The sequence below is a fragment of the Cajanus cajan genome, chromosome 3, assembly GCF_000230855.2.
Source record: "Cajanus cajan strain Asha chromosome 3, NIPB_CcT2T_4, whole genome shotgun sequence".
Lineage (NCBI taxonomy): Eukaryota > Viridiplantae > Streptophyta > Magnoliopsida > Fabales > Fabaceae > Cajanus > Cajanus cajan.
The window spans coordinates 28,578,472-28,596,162 of NC_138519.1; the positions used below are offsets into that span (position 1 = coordinate 28,578,472).

At 28.3% G+C, this 17,691-nt stretch overlaps 2 protein-coding genes and 1 long non-coding RNA gene across 3 annotated transcripts in view; 1 reads left to right on the forward strand and 2 right to left on the reverse strand.

The window, feature by feature from the left end:
* Positions 1–1,569: 1,569 nt before the first annotated feature.
* The window catches only part of LOC109793827 (glycerol-3-phosphate 2-O-acyltransferase 6), a 30,224-nt gene continuing 14,102 nt past the window's right edge, over positions 1,570–17,691 (forward strand). Inside the window, exons 1-2 of the mRNA XM_083070779.1 lie at positions 1,570–2,199; positions 2,602–2,690. Of these exons, the coding sequence (XP_082926905.1) occupies positions 1,656–2,199; positions 2,602–2,690 (633 nt within the window). The 5' untranslated portion in view covers positions 1,570–1,655. The remainder of the gene's footprint in view (positions 2,200–2,601; positions 2,691–17,691) is intronic.
* Positions 6,568–10,024, reverse strand: LOC145955716 (uncharacterized). Its single transcript, XR_014432374.1, has 4 exons — positions 9,650–10,024; positions 9,325–9,390; positions 8,501–9,092; positions 6,568–8,408 (listed from the first exon to the last, which is right to left on the reverse strand). It is a non-coding gene; the product is annotated as an uncharacterized LOC145955716 (long non-coding RNA).
* On the reverse strand, positions 10,709–12,029 carry LOC145955715 (protein S-acyltransferase 10-like). The gene is made up of 4 exons (XM_083070778.1): positions 11,916–12,029; positions 11,642–11,779; positions 11,521–11,554; positions 10,709–10,837 (listed from the first exon to the last, which is right to left on the reverse strand). Exons 1-4 carry the CDS (start codon positions 11,993–11,995, stop codon positions 10,733–10,735), a joined length of 357 nt encoding a protein of 118 aa, XP_082926904.1. The 5' UTR covers positions 11,996–12,029; the 3' UTR covers positions 10,709–10,732.

A 17,691-nucleotide genomic window follows, 5' to 3' on the forward strand; every position in this document is an offset into this window, starting at 1 on the left:
TCAATTTTTTCTCTTTATCATAATTTTTCTAATAAATATTTATCACCTTTTAGTCTTTCACCTATATAGAAAAAGGAAGAAAAATTATCTTCACAATTATCACAATGCATATTGATAAGAAAATTAAAATATAAACTAAACTTTGTGTGCTAAGATAACCAAAGTCAATCCTAACAAAAGGGAAAATGAGCTTTTATTTAGTCTACCAAAAAATCCAATGCAAATTCAAATTTACAACGCAACCCAAAAGTTTTCTTTCTCTAAAAAAACTATGAAAATGTTATCCATGAAATAAGCTTCTAATTTTGGAGCATGACATTGATGAAAATAAAAAATTGAAAGTTCTGTCCATACTTCGCATTGCGATTCTTCAAACAGAAAACATGAAAATGTTACCCATTGAAGAAACTTCTAATTTTGGAATACGAAAATGGAAAAAAATAATAATAAAAAATGTTACCCACAGTTTTTCCTAAGCCACAAGGTAAAAGACAAACCTATATCATATGATTTCATTTACGCACCATAAGGAATGATAAACAGTACAAAGAGCATAGCTAAATGAAAAAAAAAAAAGGGAAGACAAAACACACAGTGGCGGAGAAACAATAAGATGAGAAAAACAATAAGTAAAAAATGGGTAAAAAATACGAGTGTGAAGGGCGAAGGCATTGGAGAGAAGAGAAGTCCTAATTCATAATGTTAGGAGAGGAACTAGAAAACCATGGATGTGAGTGAGTGATAAAAATGAATTCTTAATTCAAGAGAAAGACTTTCAGTTTTTGGAGGCTTCTTTGAGAAGTTAACCGCGGAAGAGAGAATAGATTTAGACTTTTTATTTTATTACAATTAATAATATAATAATATATAAATATAATATTAAAATATATTAGTTTTTAGAAAAGTTTGGGGGAGCTGTGGCTCCCCCCGGTCCCATAAAAGATCCGTCTCTGTCTAGGGATAAAATTTGGGTATCCATTCCCGTCTCCAGTGGGACTCGGGTTTCCCCGTCCCGTCCCCGCTCCCGCTCCTACTATATATTTTTAATTTAAAATAAATATGAACAAATTTTAAAAAAATAAAAGAAAAATAAAATAATACAAGTTTTTACATATAAATATTTCTAATTTTGATTTATATATATATAAATAATTTTTTAATTATATTATTAAGCAGGACAGGGACAAGTACGAGGACAGGTGCAAAGTGGGTATTAATATTCCCGTCCTCGCCCCCACTCCCGATTTTATCAATCAGGAAAAACTCGAACCCGAATCCAATAAACACAAATTTTTTCTGTCAAAATCGGAAAAATCGGAACAAATTTAGGCAAATTCTCACAAAAGCGGGTTAGATTTTCATGCCTAATTAAAAGTAATAAATCTAACTGTCCATGGATGTTAAAGTTACAAATAAATTTGAAATCTTGAACACGCAATGTAATAGACTTATCCATAGCCTTAATTAATTACATTTCTTTACGAAATTGTTAACCAACATCTCCACATGGTCCCTCACCTTATTAAAAGTTAAAACCCCTTTCACCCTCCCTCTCTTTCGTAACATTTTCGAGTTACCTAATATCGCTACACAAGCCTACCTTCTCAGTCTTTTCACGTTTCAACCTAAAATTTTTATAATCTTTTATCCCCTCCATGGCAACGGTCATGCTAGCCTTTCATCGTTTCGAGCCAATAACCAAATGCAGCACCAAAGACCGCTCCAACCAAACCGTTGCATCGGACTTAGACGGCACTCTCCTCGTCTCTCGCAGCGCATTTCCGTACTACTTCCTCGTCGCTCTCGAAGCCGGCAACATCCTGCGAGCGCTTCTCCTCCTCGCCTCGGTCCCCTTCGTCTACTTCACGTACCTATTCATCTCCGAAACCATAGCCATCAAAACCTTAATCTTCGTAACCTTCGCCGGGCTCAAACTCAGGGACGTGGAGCTGGTGTCGCGCTCGGTGCTGCCGAGGTTCTACGTGGAGGACGTGCACCCCGACACGTGGCGTGTGTTCAACGCCTTCGGGAAGCGGTATATTGTGACGGCGAGCCCCAGGGTGATGGTGGAGCCGTTCGCGAAGACGTTTCTTGGCGCCGATAAGGTGCTCGGAACGGAGGTGGAGGTAACGGCGTTCTCTAAGGTGCTTGTTGGTGAGCACAAGTGTGGATTAAGCCTAACTCAACCCTACAAAACTGGCTTGTAAGGTGAGAGTTGCTTTTCACTTATATACTATTCAATTGCCTAATCTCTAGTCGATGTGGGACTTGGGTTTTTCCCAATACACCCCCTCACGTCCAGCACTATTGGGCTTGGTACGTGGATAAATGGTGGGTGGCCCTTTTTAATGATCTAGGATAGGCGGGACTTGGGTTTTTTCCCAATACACCCCCTCATGCCTATGAGGCATGCATCAATGGTGGGTGGCCCATTTAAAGTGGATCTAAATGGCTCTGATACCATGTTAGAATAGTGGATTAAGCCTAACTCAACCCTACAAAACCGGCTTGTAAGGTGAGAGTTGCTTTTCACTTATATACTATTCAATTGCCTAATCTCTAGTCGATGTGGGACTTGGGTTTTTCCCAATAACAAGAAAGAAGCGCTTCTGAAGGAGTTTGGGACCAACTTGCCAGATTTGGGACTCGGAGATAGTGTAACGGACTTTGACTTCATGTCAATTTGCAAGGTTCGTATATACCTATATAGCTAAACAAAATGGTACGTATAAATCTCAGTTATATTATCCTCTCATATGAAGGCATCATGTGTACGTGGTTAGTTGATTTTTATAATAATTATTTTAATAATCATTTTTTTTGAGTGTGTAAAATTTTAACCTGACGGGACAACCATTTTTTTAATTTAATATTTATTCTATAATATATGAAGTACAATGACTATATGCACTATTTCATCATCTAAACCAATTACAAACACTTTTTTTTTTTAATAACTTTTAAGATTGTAATTTCAAGAGTCACCAAGCTAATCATAGTAGTATGTAATTAGATGATAATGTTAAATTATATATCATATATTATTATGTGAATAGATATTCTTTTGTTTATGCTTCGGTCATTATAAAGATGATATCAGCATCAGAATATTCAATAATTTTCTCTTATTTTTTTCGTTTGATGTGTTTTTTAATTTTTGGTATCGTGCTGTTAGTAATCGACTTTACTGTCAACTAGTTTCTCTAGAGATCTAGGTTATATTAAGACTATCTTTTTCATAGTTATTTTTTTTATTAAATTTAAAATTTCTTAAAGTTCTATATCGTAATTGATGCTAAAGATAATTTATAAACATTTTTCTTCCTCCTTCCTTAATTTAATGAGGCGTATTTTTAAAGACAAAATTGTTACGATCCATCGAGTGTTAAAACGAACAATATTTCAGATGTAATGAATCTAACGATATCAACGAATTTACGATAAGAACATTGGAGCTAAAAGGAGGGCTTAGGCCACTATGGTCCCTTAGTCTCAATCACAGGGCTTGTTTCAGAAAAGTTTCATATTATTTAAAAATTGAGGCTTAAGATAATTTATAAGCATCTTCCCTCTTTAACCGACTAAGGCTCTCACATCATCAAGAAATCAAGGTTAAGGGTAGTTTACAAACACATTTTCACTACAAGAAAAATCAAGATTATCTACGGAAAAATCCGTAGATAAACATAAAAATCCGTAGATAAATGTCAATTATCTACGGATTATCTAAATCCGTAGATAAAATGGTCGTAGATAACGTTATCTACGGAATTTTCCGTAGATAACGATATCTACAGAACATTATCTACGGAACTTTCCGTAGATAATGTTATCTACGAAATTTTCTGTAGATAATGTTATCTACGGATTTTTTCGTAGATAATGTTATCTACGAAATTTTCCGTAGATAACTCGTTTCAGGAAATTTTTATTTAATTTTAATAAATTTATTAAAGTAATAACCCTCATATTTGGCCTCTCAAGGATGCTATTTCATTACACTTCACTTTTCAACATGTTTTGTCCTTATTGCACATTTTCTGGGAAACTTCCCAGAAGGTCACCGATCCCTATACTACTCCAGGTCAAACACGCTTAACTGTGAAGTTCTATAGAAGAGCTAATGCATGTTATCAGTATAAGTAGTACAAATTAATTCATTTAAGTACAATCTCATACTTATACTATTTTTGGATCTCTCTCATTTTGGTATGTTCAGACCGCTATAAAAATATAAAAATATATATAATAATTATATTACCAATAATAATAATAATTATATTATATTTAATTAATATTTATTTATAAATATACTTACTTGTATAATTAACAATTTACTTATTTCTATTTAAAAATAATATTATGATACAATTTAAATTAATTATTATAAATTTAAAAGTTTAAATAATAATTTATATATTTTAAAATTATAATCTTAAATTTTCAATCATTAATAAAATACTAATTTAAAATCTTATCTAATTATATCCTAATATTTTCATATCAAATTTAAAACCATATATTAGTATGTTATTTTTTTTATCATCAATTAATTTATAAAAATAAAAAATTTAAGATGAAAATTTTTAATAATATTTATTTTAAAATATTATAATGAATTAAATAAAATTTTAAAATATATTTTAATCATAAATAATTTTAAAATGTATTTTAATCAAAAATATATTTTTTGGTCAATACGATAACTAAAAGTATTATGATAAATAACTAAATTAAATATTTTAATTATTTTACAATAAATTAAAATGAAACGATAATAAAATATGTTAATTGATATTTCAAATAAAATGTTTTACCTACGAAATTTATCTATGGGTGAAGTTATCTACGGAAATTTCCGTAGATAACTTATCTACGGAAAAATCCGTAGATAAGTTACCTACGAAAAAATCCGTAGATAAGTTACCTACGGATTTTTCCATAGATAACTTATCTAATAAATTTTAAAAATATTTATTTTAAAATATTATAATGAATTAACTAAATTTTAAAATATATTTTAACCAAAAATATATTTTTTGGTCGATACGGTGACTAAAAGTATTATAATAAATAATTAAATTTTAAAAAAATTAAATCTTATAATGATTATTTTTTTAATGATGCTAAATTAAATATTTTAATTATTTTACAATAAATTAAAATGAAACGATAATAAAATATGTTAATTGATATTTCAAATAAAATGTTTTACCTACGAAATTTATCTATGGGTGAAGTTATCTACGGAAATTTTCGTAGATAAGTTATCTACGGAAATTTTCGTAGATAACTTATCTACGGAAATTTCCGTAGATAACTTATCTACGGAAATTTCCGTAGATAACTTATCTACGGAAAAATCCGTAGATAAGTTACCTACGAAAAAATCCGTAGATAAGTTACCTACGGATTTTTCCATAGATAACTTATCTAATAAATTTTAAAAATATTTATTTTAAAATATTATAATGAATTAACTAAATTTTAAAATATATTTTAACCAAAAATATATTTTTTGGTCGATACGGTGACTAAAAGTATTATAATAAATAATTAAATTTTAAAAAAATTAAATCTTATAATGATTATTTTTTTAATGATGCTAAATTAAATATTTTAATTATTTTACAATAAATTAAAATGAAACGATAATAAAATATGTTAATTGATATTTCAAATAAAATGTTTTACCTACGAAATTTATCTATGGGTGAAGTTATCTACGGAAATTTTCGTAGATAAGTTATCTACGGAAATTTTCGTAGATAACTTATCTACGGAAATTTCCGTAGATAACTTATCTACGGAAATTTCCGTAGATAACTTATCTACGGAAAAATCCGTAGATAAGTTACCTACGAAAAAATCCGTAGATAAGTTACCTACGGATTTTTCCATAGATAACTTATCTAATAAATTTTAAAAATATTTATTTTAAAATATTATAATGAATTAACTAAATTTTAAAATATATTTTAACCAAAAATATATTTTTTGGTCGATACGGTGACTAAAAGTATTATAATAAATAATTAAATTTTAAAAAAATTAAATCTTATAATGATTATTTTTTTCATGATGCTAAATTAAATATTTTAATTATTTTACAATAAATTAAAATGAAACGATAATAAAATATGTTAATTGATATTTCAAATAAAATGTTTTACCTACGTAATTTATCTATGGGTGAAGTTATCTACGGAAATTTTCGTAGATAAGTTATCTACGAAAATTTTCGTAGATAACTTATCTAATAACAATTTTAAAAATATTTATTTTAAAATATTATAATGAATTAACTAAATTTTAAAATATATTTTAATCAAAAATATATTTTTTGGTCGATACGGTGACTAAAAGTATTATAATAAATAATTAAATTTTTAAAAAATTAAATCTTATAATGATTATTTTTTTAATGATGCTAAATTAAATATTTTAATTATTTTACAATAAATTAAAATGAAACGATAATAAAAAATGTTAATTGATATTTCAAATAAAATGTTTTACCTACGAAATTTATCTATGGGTGAAGTTATCTCCGGAAATTTTCGTAGATAAATTATCTACGGAAAAATCCGTAGATAAGTTATCTACGGAAATTTCTGTAGATAAGTTATCTACGAAAATTTCCATAGATAACTAAATATTATGTACGGAAATAATTCCGTAGGTAATATTCCGTAGATAACTAAAAATTATTTACGGGAAAAATTCCATAGATAATATTCCGTAGATAACTAAACATTATTTACGGAAAAAATTACGTAGATAATATTCCGTAGATAATAATCATTTTTCTTGTAGTGTTTCTCTTTAACCCAGTGAATTATCTTTTCAAGGACAAAATCATAATCGCCTAACGCGTGCCAAAGTAGATAATCCTTTGGACGGTAACCCTTTGATGAACCATACACTACAAAAAAATCAAGTTTTAGCGACCACCAAAATCGGTCGCTATTTATGTAAATTCAGTCGCTATTTCATTTAGCGACCGAAATAGCGACCGAAAAAATCCGTCGCTAAAACCATGGTCGCTATTTGAAATAGCGACCGAAATTTTTTCCGTCGCAATTTAGTGACCGAAAAATCAGTCGCTAGCCAATAAAAATCCGTCGCTAAAATTTTGGTCTCCTAACTTCTGAGACCAATTTTGCGACCGAATTTTTTGGTAGCAATTTCCGTCGCTAATTTTTATATTTATTTAATAAAAACATTTTATAAATCAGTCGCTAAATCGGTCGCTAAAAAACTAAAATAGGTACGGATAAAATCGGTCGCTATTTCGGTCGCTAAAAAACTAAAATAGGTACGGATAAAATCGGTCGCTATTTCGGTCGCTAAAAAAACTGAAATAGATACGAATAAAATCGGTCGCTATTTCGGTCGCTAAAAATCTAAAATAGATTCGGATAAAATCGGTCGCTATTTCGGTCGCTAAAAATTTGAAAACCAATTATTTTGGTCACTATTTCAGTCGCTAATAACTTGAATTAGCTACAAATAATTTCGGTCGCTAATTCAGTCACTAAAATATACCAGTATTTTTAAATTCTTTTTTAATTATAAATTTATACATGTTAACAAATATGAAATTAACAATATATTTATAACGCCTCATATTAAATGAGTATGTATTTATTATTTACTAACGTTACAATTCAAAAAGATGGTCTTTAAAAACTTAAACTGCTAGACTCCATATTACAAATGGAAGACTATAGACTTAAAAGAATAAACAAAGGAAATTTTTCTATGATGAGGAAGACTAACAGGATAGAGAGTGGGGAGGAGAGATTATAAGGAAATTTAGGTGATGGAAAAAAAGTATAGTAGTAGGATCAAGTATCATGAGTCATAACAGAACAAAAAACTACAATACGGTTTTCAAATACTTTCAACAAACAACACAAGTCTAATGATAAAATCTAAACTGCCAACAAAAAAAAAAAAAATCCATGCATACTCCCTTTCTCTTCCGCTTCGTCCTCCTTCTGTTCCACTTCTTCCTCATCGTCGTTGTTGTCTTTCTCCTCTTCACAACCTCATTAAATATAAGGATAAGAATATGGATTAGATTCCAAGAAGCATTTAATGACTAGTGATTTTCTCATGTGTTTGTAATGGATATATTTTGTTAGAAAACAATCTCAAACTAAAAAAAAATAAAGAATGGACAATTTGTTAGAAAGCAGAGAGGTACTATCAATTTTAACATTCAATCAATGAAATGATATACAACGATGCAAATTACTTGTGTTACAACTTAAAACATGCAAAAGTGTCTAACTGATTAAAATAATCTATAAAGAATAAACCTGCTCTTTATCAGCAAGTAGAATATTAGTTGTAGCATGGGGGGACTCCAAAAATTCCAAAAGCTTTGCCGACAGCTCCTCCTGAAACCATATCCATTTAATTATTTAATTTCAAAAAGTACTAAACTCTCTTCTCAAATGAAATCAGTATATATTATTATGACAAGACTTGCCTTCTTCACATTGGTCTTGTTTATTTGAATATTAAGAACATCACAGAAGTCCAACAACTTTTCTTTGACAAATTTGTCAATCCTCTCCTTTACCTTGGTTCTCTGTTTGTCCTGCCAAGAATGATAAACACTACTAGAAAAACTGTATTCTAAGTCGATTATTTTGTCATATCTACATCGGTTCTAAAACCGACTTAGATGAGGGCGACTTAGATGAATGAACATATTTACAAAGTTTACACATCATACTAAACAATTCAACATGATCTATTTCTTAGAATGAATAACAGAAGATAAATCACAAACCAAATCGCCTAAAGATAAAACCTACCCATCTAAGCAAAGGTGCATTGACAAATTCCTTAGTTTTCACAATTAAACTATTGGACGAACAGACTTTCACTTACACAAAAACTATCAGCAACATCGACAATTAATGACATCCAAGCATGTATATGGTCTTGACTTTTCCTCTATCTCTTGAGGGATAGGAAGTGGTTCTAAACTGTATATGCTGCTCCTGGCACAGCAGAAGTTGTATAAATTTCCACAAATTACTTTGCTGAATGGATGCACTCTTTCCGGAATTGACCTGCATGTTAATCAAATGTGCTCATCATAGATATCCCAGAAACAGTTTGCAAGCAAAAAACAAAAGTAATTCAGACATCTAACCGTTTAACATCAACATCTTGCTGATAAATTAAAAGCCATGCAATGCTAATAAAAATAATCACGTTCCACCAAAATGTTTTATTTAATGATTTAAGGTAAAAATGTGAAGAAAAAAAATACAAAAACATCGAGAGACTAACTTATCTAACCTTAGGTAAGGAATCCGTCTTCTCCTTACAAGTTCATAGGTAGTCTGATTTGTCAAAATAAGATAACTGCAGAAAAGACAAAACAGTTGTGATATTCTATTTGTATTGAACCAGAATGTTGAACTATACATTCAACGTGATGGAGAAAAAGGGCCAGGGTGTACATAATTAAATAAGTGGTAAAGTTGAAAACATACCCTCCCAAAACCATTTCTCCAAACAAAAAAAAAATACAGAAAGGAACAGAATGAAATACCTATAAATAAAAAAAAAAAGCAATCTTATGCTAGATACAAAAATTGGGATACAGAATTACAAGAATTACCTATGAACTAGCAGTAGGAGGAGCAGAAAGACAAGACACATTGAAAGAGTAATCAATAGTTTTGATAGGTAGGAAGAAAAAATCATCGTAAGAGATATTTTTACTAAGATATATACAAAATTAATAAAATAAGCAACTTCCTTGTACAATGCTGGCATGTTATTGATTACAAGGAGAACATATAGTCAAAGTCTTCACAAGGATATATAGCATTTCTTTAGATGAGCTCTAAAAATAATCCCATTCATAAATTTCCCAAGTGTTCAAGCATAATAAATTACAAGGGTTACACTAACACAGAGAGCATATCAATTGAAAATTGTTCTCGTGAGAACAAATTATTTTGGTCATACAACCATACATAGATGGTCCAGATTCAAATTGAATAAAATCACTCTATATATAGAGAGAGAAACAGTTTAAAACTACCAATAATTTGCTTTAAAATAACTATAATTATTCAATCCACACAGTACTTAGAAGGACATAACTCAATGGGAAAATAAAAGTAAATATGCAGTTAAAGTAACTAAATAATGTAAGGATAACATAATTAAGTTTCTAAATATGTTTCTGAGTTCATCCACAATTCCTCTCATAATAAATATTGAAAAAAAGAAGACCAAGTGCACGTTGCAATTAAAAGTGTTTGAAATATATAATCTATGCAGATAAATTAGAAGTGGTTATAAAAAGGTAAAATAATTCAAGAAATATATACACAAAAAAAGGTTGATCATCTTTATTATAATTATAAATTTTCTAAATTTTACTTAAATTAAAAAATATGTGTACATTATATATGCAGATATGATGTTGCATTGGGTATAAATACATTTGGAGTTAAGCATGTTTTGAACTTCGCCAAAAGTTGTATTAAACTAAAGGCCACTGTTCCTTAATCTAAATATCAAGACTAATTACAAATAAATAATAATATCATCAAGCAAAAATTTAAATATTGGTGAAAGTTAAATTACTTATCTAGAAAGAAGATAGCTCAGATAAAGTCTACAATAGAAAATCTTGAAGCTAGAATGCAAATAATGAACTACATAATCCAATATAATTAACTCACCAAAATCAACAGTGATTACCCTGGCCAATGCAGTTACCAAGCCAAACACAATGATGATCAAACTGAAGAACACACTTGTCACAGTCATGACAATGCTTTGCTCGTGGAGGCTGTATAATGGCCACCAACAAAAAAATTGATCATCAAAGTTAAGAAGTTAAATTATTAGAACTCAAGAGAGAGGTCTCTAGTTTTCATTGTGCTAAGAAGGAACTCTTAATGTGCTAAAGGTCAAGTATATAACACAGGGAAAAAGCAGTTTACAAAATGCAGTTCAATCCATCTTGTCATTATCCATGGAAAAATTGCTTTCTCATGATTCTAATACAAGAATTCAATCCAAGATAAAAAATCGATTCTAGTATTTTTACTGAAATCTTGAACTCGTTTTTAAAAAGCAAAAACATTGACATTAAGCTGTCTTTTCTCTGTTACAAGGCAGGTTGAATTCAGAATTTTAGATCACAAATGACAAAACCAATACCCAAACAATTTTTTTAAAGATACAAGATGTAGAGTAACATCCAGGAAAGGTTAACAATATTATTAACAATCTGATGGTTATACTTAATAAAGATGCTTCAATACATGACTAGGGCAACACGTAGTTTCTTCCATCCTTGCAGTGACTTTTATGATGCTGTACAAAATGAAATGTTGACAACTAAAACCATCAAATGAATGCAGCACCATTACCCAAAGATGCATTGAAGAAGCAATAAAATATGAAATAACATATTACACATACAACAGCCCTAACATAATACACATTACAGAATGTCATTTGTCATACCTGCTCCACATTGCAGTAGGTGCATGTCCATGTTCTGCAAGGAGAATTAAGCCATAAATAACTTGCAAAAATTCAACCAAAAATGCATGAAATTGTAGATGCCAAAGACAGTCCTACCTACCTGATTGTTGACCCAAAAAGATACAAGTCAGCCACCAACTTTGACCAAGATGTTGCATTGCTTCCTGAACCATATCTTCCCATCTGGTTTCCCTCCATGGAAACAACAAAGCTCCCATTTCTGCTCGACGCTGGTTGACTTTGCTTGAGCAACATAAAATTAAAAATAAATAGTTAGATGAGACCAGAAACACAAGTTTACCTCAAATCACATGTTATCACATCCCTCCCTTTTCCTAATAATAAATTTATACTAAAAAAGTAGCATTGCCTACTTTGATGCCTCCGGTTCCTTTCTGTATACTACATTTCTCTCGTTAACAACCATCATAGCATCACGAACATAGCTGTGCATAGAAAATTAGCAAAGCCGTGGAGGGAGAGGTCCTCTTGGTCGCAAAAGAGCTTCTTGGCGCTGGGCTGGGCGGAGGAAGAGGGGGAGCGGCGCTTGATGGGGGCGACGGCGGAACAGGGCGACGGCGGAACAGGGCGCTTGATTGTCCTCAGATTTAGCGGCCTCCGCGGAAGCATCCTTCTCCGGAATCTTGGAGGCCGGTGGCGATTTGGCTTCGTGGAGCGGAGGCTTGGAGTCTTCTAGGATTTCGGTGGCCATGGATGGGGGAGGGGGACCAGAGAATTGGGAACCCTAGCGGTGAAAAAAACCCTAGAATTGGAGGGAAAACTACTTACTACTAACCTAAAAAATAAAAAAATAGAAATTAATTAATTATAATAAATCAAAATATTATAAAAAATTATAATTCAAATCAAAAGAAATCAAAAGTATTAAATACATTAAAATATTATAATTAAAAGAAATATAATATTAAATCAAAAGAGTATAAAAATCATAACTAAAATTATAATAAATATTTTGATATTAAATATTTGTATTAAAGAAATTATTACAGATTTTAAATTTTATTTATTATGTTTTATAATCAAAAGATATCTAATATTAATTCAAAAGATTATAATAATTATAACTCAAATCATAATAAATAATTTGATATTAACTTTATTATATATTAAAATTAATTAAATATTTTTATTAAAGAAACTAATACAGATTTTATATTTTATTTACTATATTTTATAATCAAAAGAAATTCAATATTAAATTAAAAGATAATAAAAAAATATAACTAAAATCATAATAAATTTTCTAATATTAAATTTAGTATATATTAAAATTAATTCAATATCTATATTTAAGAAATCGTTACAGATTTTAAATATATATTTTAAAGTTTTTATTTTATTAAATTAATTGAAAATAAATTATATTTTATCACTTTTTAATAAAGTAAGTGAATGATAATAAATTAACTAAAATTTTTAAATATATTTTAATTAAAAATATTTTTTTATCAATACAATGACTAAAAGTATTATAATAAATAATGAAATTAAATAAATTAAATCTTATAATGATTATTTTTTAATAATACTAAATTAAATATTCTAATTATTTTATAATAAATTAAAATAAAAAGATAATAAAATATTTTAACTGGTATTTCAAATAAAACACATTAAAATATTATAATCAAAAGAAATCCAGTATTAAATCCAAAGATTATAAAAATCATAATTAAAATTATAATAAATATTCTGATATTAAATATTTGTATTAAAGAAATTATTACAGATTTTAAATTTTATTTATTATGTTTTATAATCAAAAGATATCTAATATTAATTCAAAAGATTATAATAATTATAACTCAAATTATAATAAATAATTTGATATTAAATTTATTATATATTAAAATTAATTAAATATTTTTATCAAAGAAACTGATACAGATTTTATATTTTATTTACTATATTTTATAATCAAAAGAGATTCAATATTAAAATTAAAAGATAATAAAAAAATATAACTAAAATCATAATAAATTTTCTAATATTAAATTTAGTATATATTAAAATTAATTCAATATCTATATTTAAGAAATTGTTACAGATTTTAAATATATATTTTAAAGTTTTTATTTTATTAAATTAATTGAAAATAAATTATATTTTATCACTTTTTAATAAAGTAAGTGAATGATAATAAATTAACTAAAATTTTTAAATATATTTTAATTAAAAATATTTTTTTATCAATACAATGACTAAAAGTATTATAATAAATAATGAAATTAAATAAATTAAATCTTATAATGATTATTTTTTAATAATACTAAATTAAATATTCTAATTATTTTATAATAAATTAAAATAAAAAGATAATAAAATATTTTAACTGGTATTTCAAATAAAACACATTAAAATATTATAATCAAAAGAAATCCAGTATTAAATCCAAAGATTATAAAAATCATAATTAAAATTATAATAAATATTTTGATATTAAATATTTGTATAAAGATATTGCTACAGATTTTAAATTTTATTTATTATATTTTATAATCAAAAGATGTAACACCCCAATTTCCTTAAAAGGATATTTTTTTTAGTAATGGCATTTTCGTAATTATTGATGGCATTTTCGTAATTTTATAAAGGTATTAGGGGCATTTGAGTAACTCGGAACGGGCTGTTCCAAAAGTGGAACGAGCCGTTCTGAGCATTTAAAATAAGCTAAAATTTAGGTTGGGAACGGGCCCAGAACGGGCCGTTCCAACAAGGAGAACGGGCCGTTCCGGAGGGAGAACGGGCCGTTCTGCTGAGTTTGAGAACGGGCCGTTCTGGTTTTAGAACGGGCCGTTCTGCTTTTTGGGAACGGGCCGTTCCGATTTTGGAACGGGCCGTTCCAGTTGAGAAATTTGCACAAATTCGAAGGATCCGGAACGGGCCGTTCCGAATTCAATACGGGCCGTTCCGGGTACACCAGTTTGCCTATAAATAGGGCAGGGGGGTGAAAATTTTTATACAGAGAAGAAGTGAAATCCTAGAGAGAGAAAGAGAAGAGAGAGAGAGAGAAAGAGAGAGAAAAGGAAAAGAAAGAGGGGATCCAGAGGAGGAGGTCCTGCCCAAGTTCCAACTCCGCCTATCCAGGTAAGGGGGGGAGTGAGAACCTCGCTCAGGGGTGTGGGGATAATTGTTGGGTAGTTGTTTGTCGGATTGGCCCCCAATCCCTTGCCGTTGTTCTGTCTAAATTTCTATTTACTCTACTTTGCTTTTTGTTGAAGGTGCCGTTGTTCTGTCTAAATTTCTATTTACTCTACTTTGCTTTTTGTTAAAGGTGTTGTTGTTCTGTCCGATTTTCTATTTATTCTACTTTGTTTTTGTTGAAAGTGCCGTTGTTCTGTCTGATTTTCTATTTACTCTACCTTTTTCTTTGTTGAAGTAATAAATGAATATGAAATTAATGTTAATAATACATGAGGTTTAATATGAATAAGAATGCTCTCTGAATCTCTGTGAATACCTATGCGGACCTTATAAGGAGTATTGATGACATGACCATGTGAAATATGGACAAATGACATGAGACCTAAGAATGGACTATTGAGACAAACTATGATTATGAGACTATGACAAATGAGGACATGATGTACTAAATGAAATTATGTAACAAGTTAAATATTGAGTCAATGAGATTATGATGGTATGACATGCATCATACGCATATATTATTCCAGGTGTGCCGCTGAGGCCGCATACCAGTGATGTAACTTGATAACGAGGTGTACCTTGGGGTCACCAGTGATGTAACTTGCTAACGAGGTGTACCTTTGGGTCACCAGCGATGTAACTTGCTAACCAGGTGTACCTTCGGGTCACCAGTGATGTAACCAGGTGTACCTTTGGGTCACCAGTGATGTAACCAGGTGTGCCTTAGGGTCACCAGTGATGATATGTGAAACTTCCTTATGGCGCCACATGCATGCATTTATAAGTCAAGATCATGACATCATTGCATGATAAATGAATATATATGTGATATTGATGATGTATGTGTATTATTTATAAGTGACTTATATTGGTTGTGTGTGTGGGTGCTATCTAACCTTTATTTCTGCATCTGAAACTGAGTGAGATGTTTCTCACTCCCTTGTTGTTTTTGTATATGTTTTAAATTATGTTGCAGATGATCAGCATCATGAGGATGTTGGTGATGAGGCTTAAAGGCTTCAATTGGGCATGCTCTGATAGGATGTGACATCGGGGCATAGTTATTTTAGTTTAATATGTTATTGTTTTAATAACTTTAGTTTCTCTTCTTTGTAATTTCTAACGAAGAGATAACGTAGATAAAGTTTATAATTCAAGGAAAATGTATGTTAAGAATTGTAATTTGAACGTTCTTGATAAAAGACCAGAATGAATATCTTTATATTTTATTACATGATTTGGAAAATATAAATTGATTCCTAACCAGGAGGCACTGCCACCTTTACTGGAGTTAATTTATATTTCCTTTATTATTATTTGTATATATATGATTTCTTGTTTTACACTAAATTGTATTGAAAATCTTAACTTCTTTTCTTTTAAAATTTTTACACTGGAGTTATGATTTATAAGTTACGAATGTGAATCTTCTACCTTGTTATATTTGAAATATTTGTCAACTATGAAAGATTTTATTTACCCAAAAAGAAGAAAAGGAATATATTATTATTACATTTGTTGTATATTAATAATGGGGTAGAGGGTGTCACAAAAGATATCTAATATTAAATCAAAAAGATTATAATAATTATAACTCAAATCCAGATAAATATTTTGATATTAAATTTATTATATATTAAAATTAATTAAATATTTTTATCAAAGAAACTAATACAGATTTTAGATTTTATTTACTATGTTTTATAATCAAAAGAAATCCAATATTAAATTATAAGATAATAAAAATTATAAGCTTCTGTATTTTATTTATATATATATATATATATATATATATTACTTTCCCAAAGAAATCAAGTTGGTATAAAATTATTTTCATTTGATGATAAATATTAAAATCTAGTTCATAAATAATTATGACAAGTAGAAATCAAATTAAATAGGAAGTTAAAAGATTTCTTATAAATTTTTCCCTGTTGAAAAAAAAATACTCCTAAAACACTGATGTAGCTACGAATAAAATCGGTCGCTATTTCGGTCGCTAAAACACTGATGTTTCACGGAACCAGATATGATCTTTCATTTTTCTTTTATAATCAAATTTGATTATGATATGAATTGATACGTGATTTTTTTGCCTTTAATTTATTTTGTAATCAGGTTGACTAATTTTGACTTGAAGCAACACATTAAAAGAGGCAATATATTTTGATCATTTATTTCAATAAAAATTTAAAAACAAATCAGCTATACTCACTTGCTCTAACTTTGATCTGAGATCCTTCATGGTTCTCAAAAGATGAATTATTCAATATTTATGTTTCTCCTTCTCTACAGCAAGTAACTGAGCTTGCAACTTTAAGGATGAATACTCTAAAAAAAATCACAACATTTAATTTGTGCTTAATTTATTTAAAATAAATAAATAAATAAACATTTATTTTAAAATTTTAAATATTTATATTTAAGAAATTGTTATAGATTTTAAATACATATTTTTAAGTTTTTATTTTATTAAATTAATTGAATATAAATTATATTTTATCACTTTTTAATAAAGAGAGTGAATGAAATAAATTAATTAAAATTTTAAAACATATTTTAATTAAAAATATTTTTTTTATCAATATAGCGACTAAAAATATTATAATAAATAATAAAATTAAACAAATTAAATCTTATAATAGTTATTTTTTATTACTGCTAAATTAAATATTCTTATTCTTTTACAATAAATTAAAATGAAAAGGTAATAAAATATTTTAATTGATATTTCAAATAAAATATATTAAAATATTATAATCAAAAGAAATCCAGTATTAAATTAAAAGATTATAAAAATCATAACTAAATTTATAATAAATAATTTCATATTAAATATTTGTATCAAATAAATTATTACAGATTTTAGATTTGATTTATTATATTTTTTAATTAAAAGATATTTAATATTAAATTAAAAGATATCTAATATAATGTTGAGGATTTTTCAAAGTTTAGAAAAGATATTATATTATGTATATA

Excerpts from the sequence above, each read along its gene's own strand:
- LOC145955715 (XM_083070778.1), bottom strand. The coding sequence starts at position 11,995 with ATGCACAGCTATGTTCGTGATGCTATGATGGTTGTTAACGAGAGAAAT. Across the intron at positions 11,780-11,915 it reads AAGGAACCGGAGGCATCAAA|TCAACCAGCGTCGAGCAGAA; the intron begins GTAGGCAATGCT and ends GCTCAAGCAAAG. Across the intron at positions 10,838-11,520 it reads CCTACTGCAATGTGGAGCAG|CCTCCACGAGCAAAGCATTG; the intron begins GTATGACAAATG and ends GCCATTATACAG.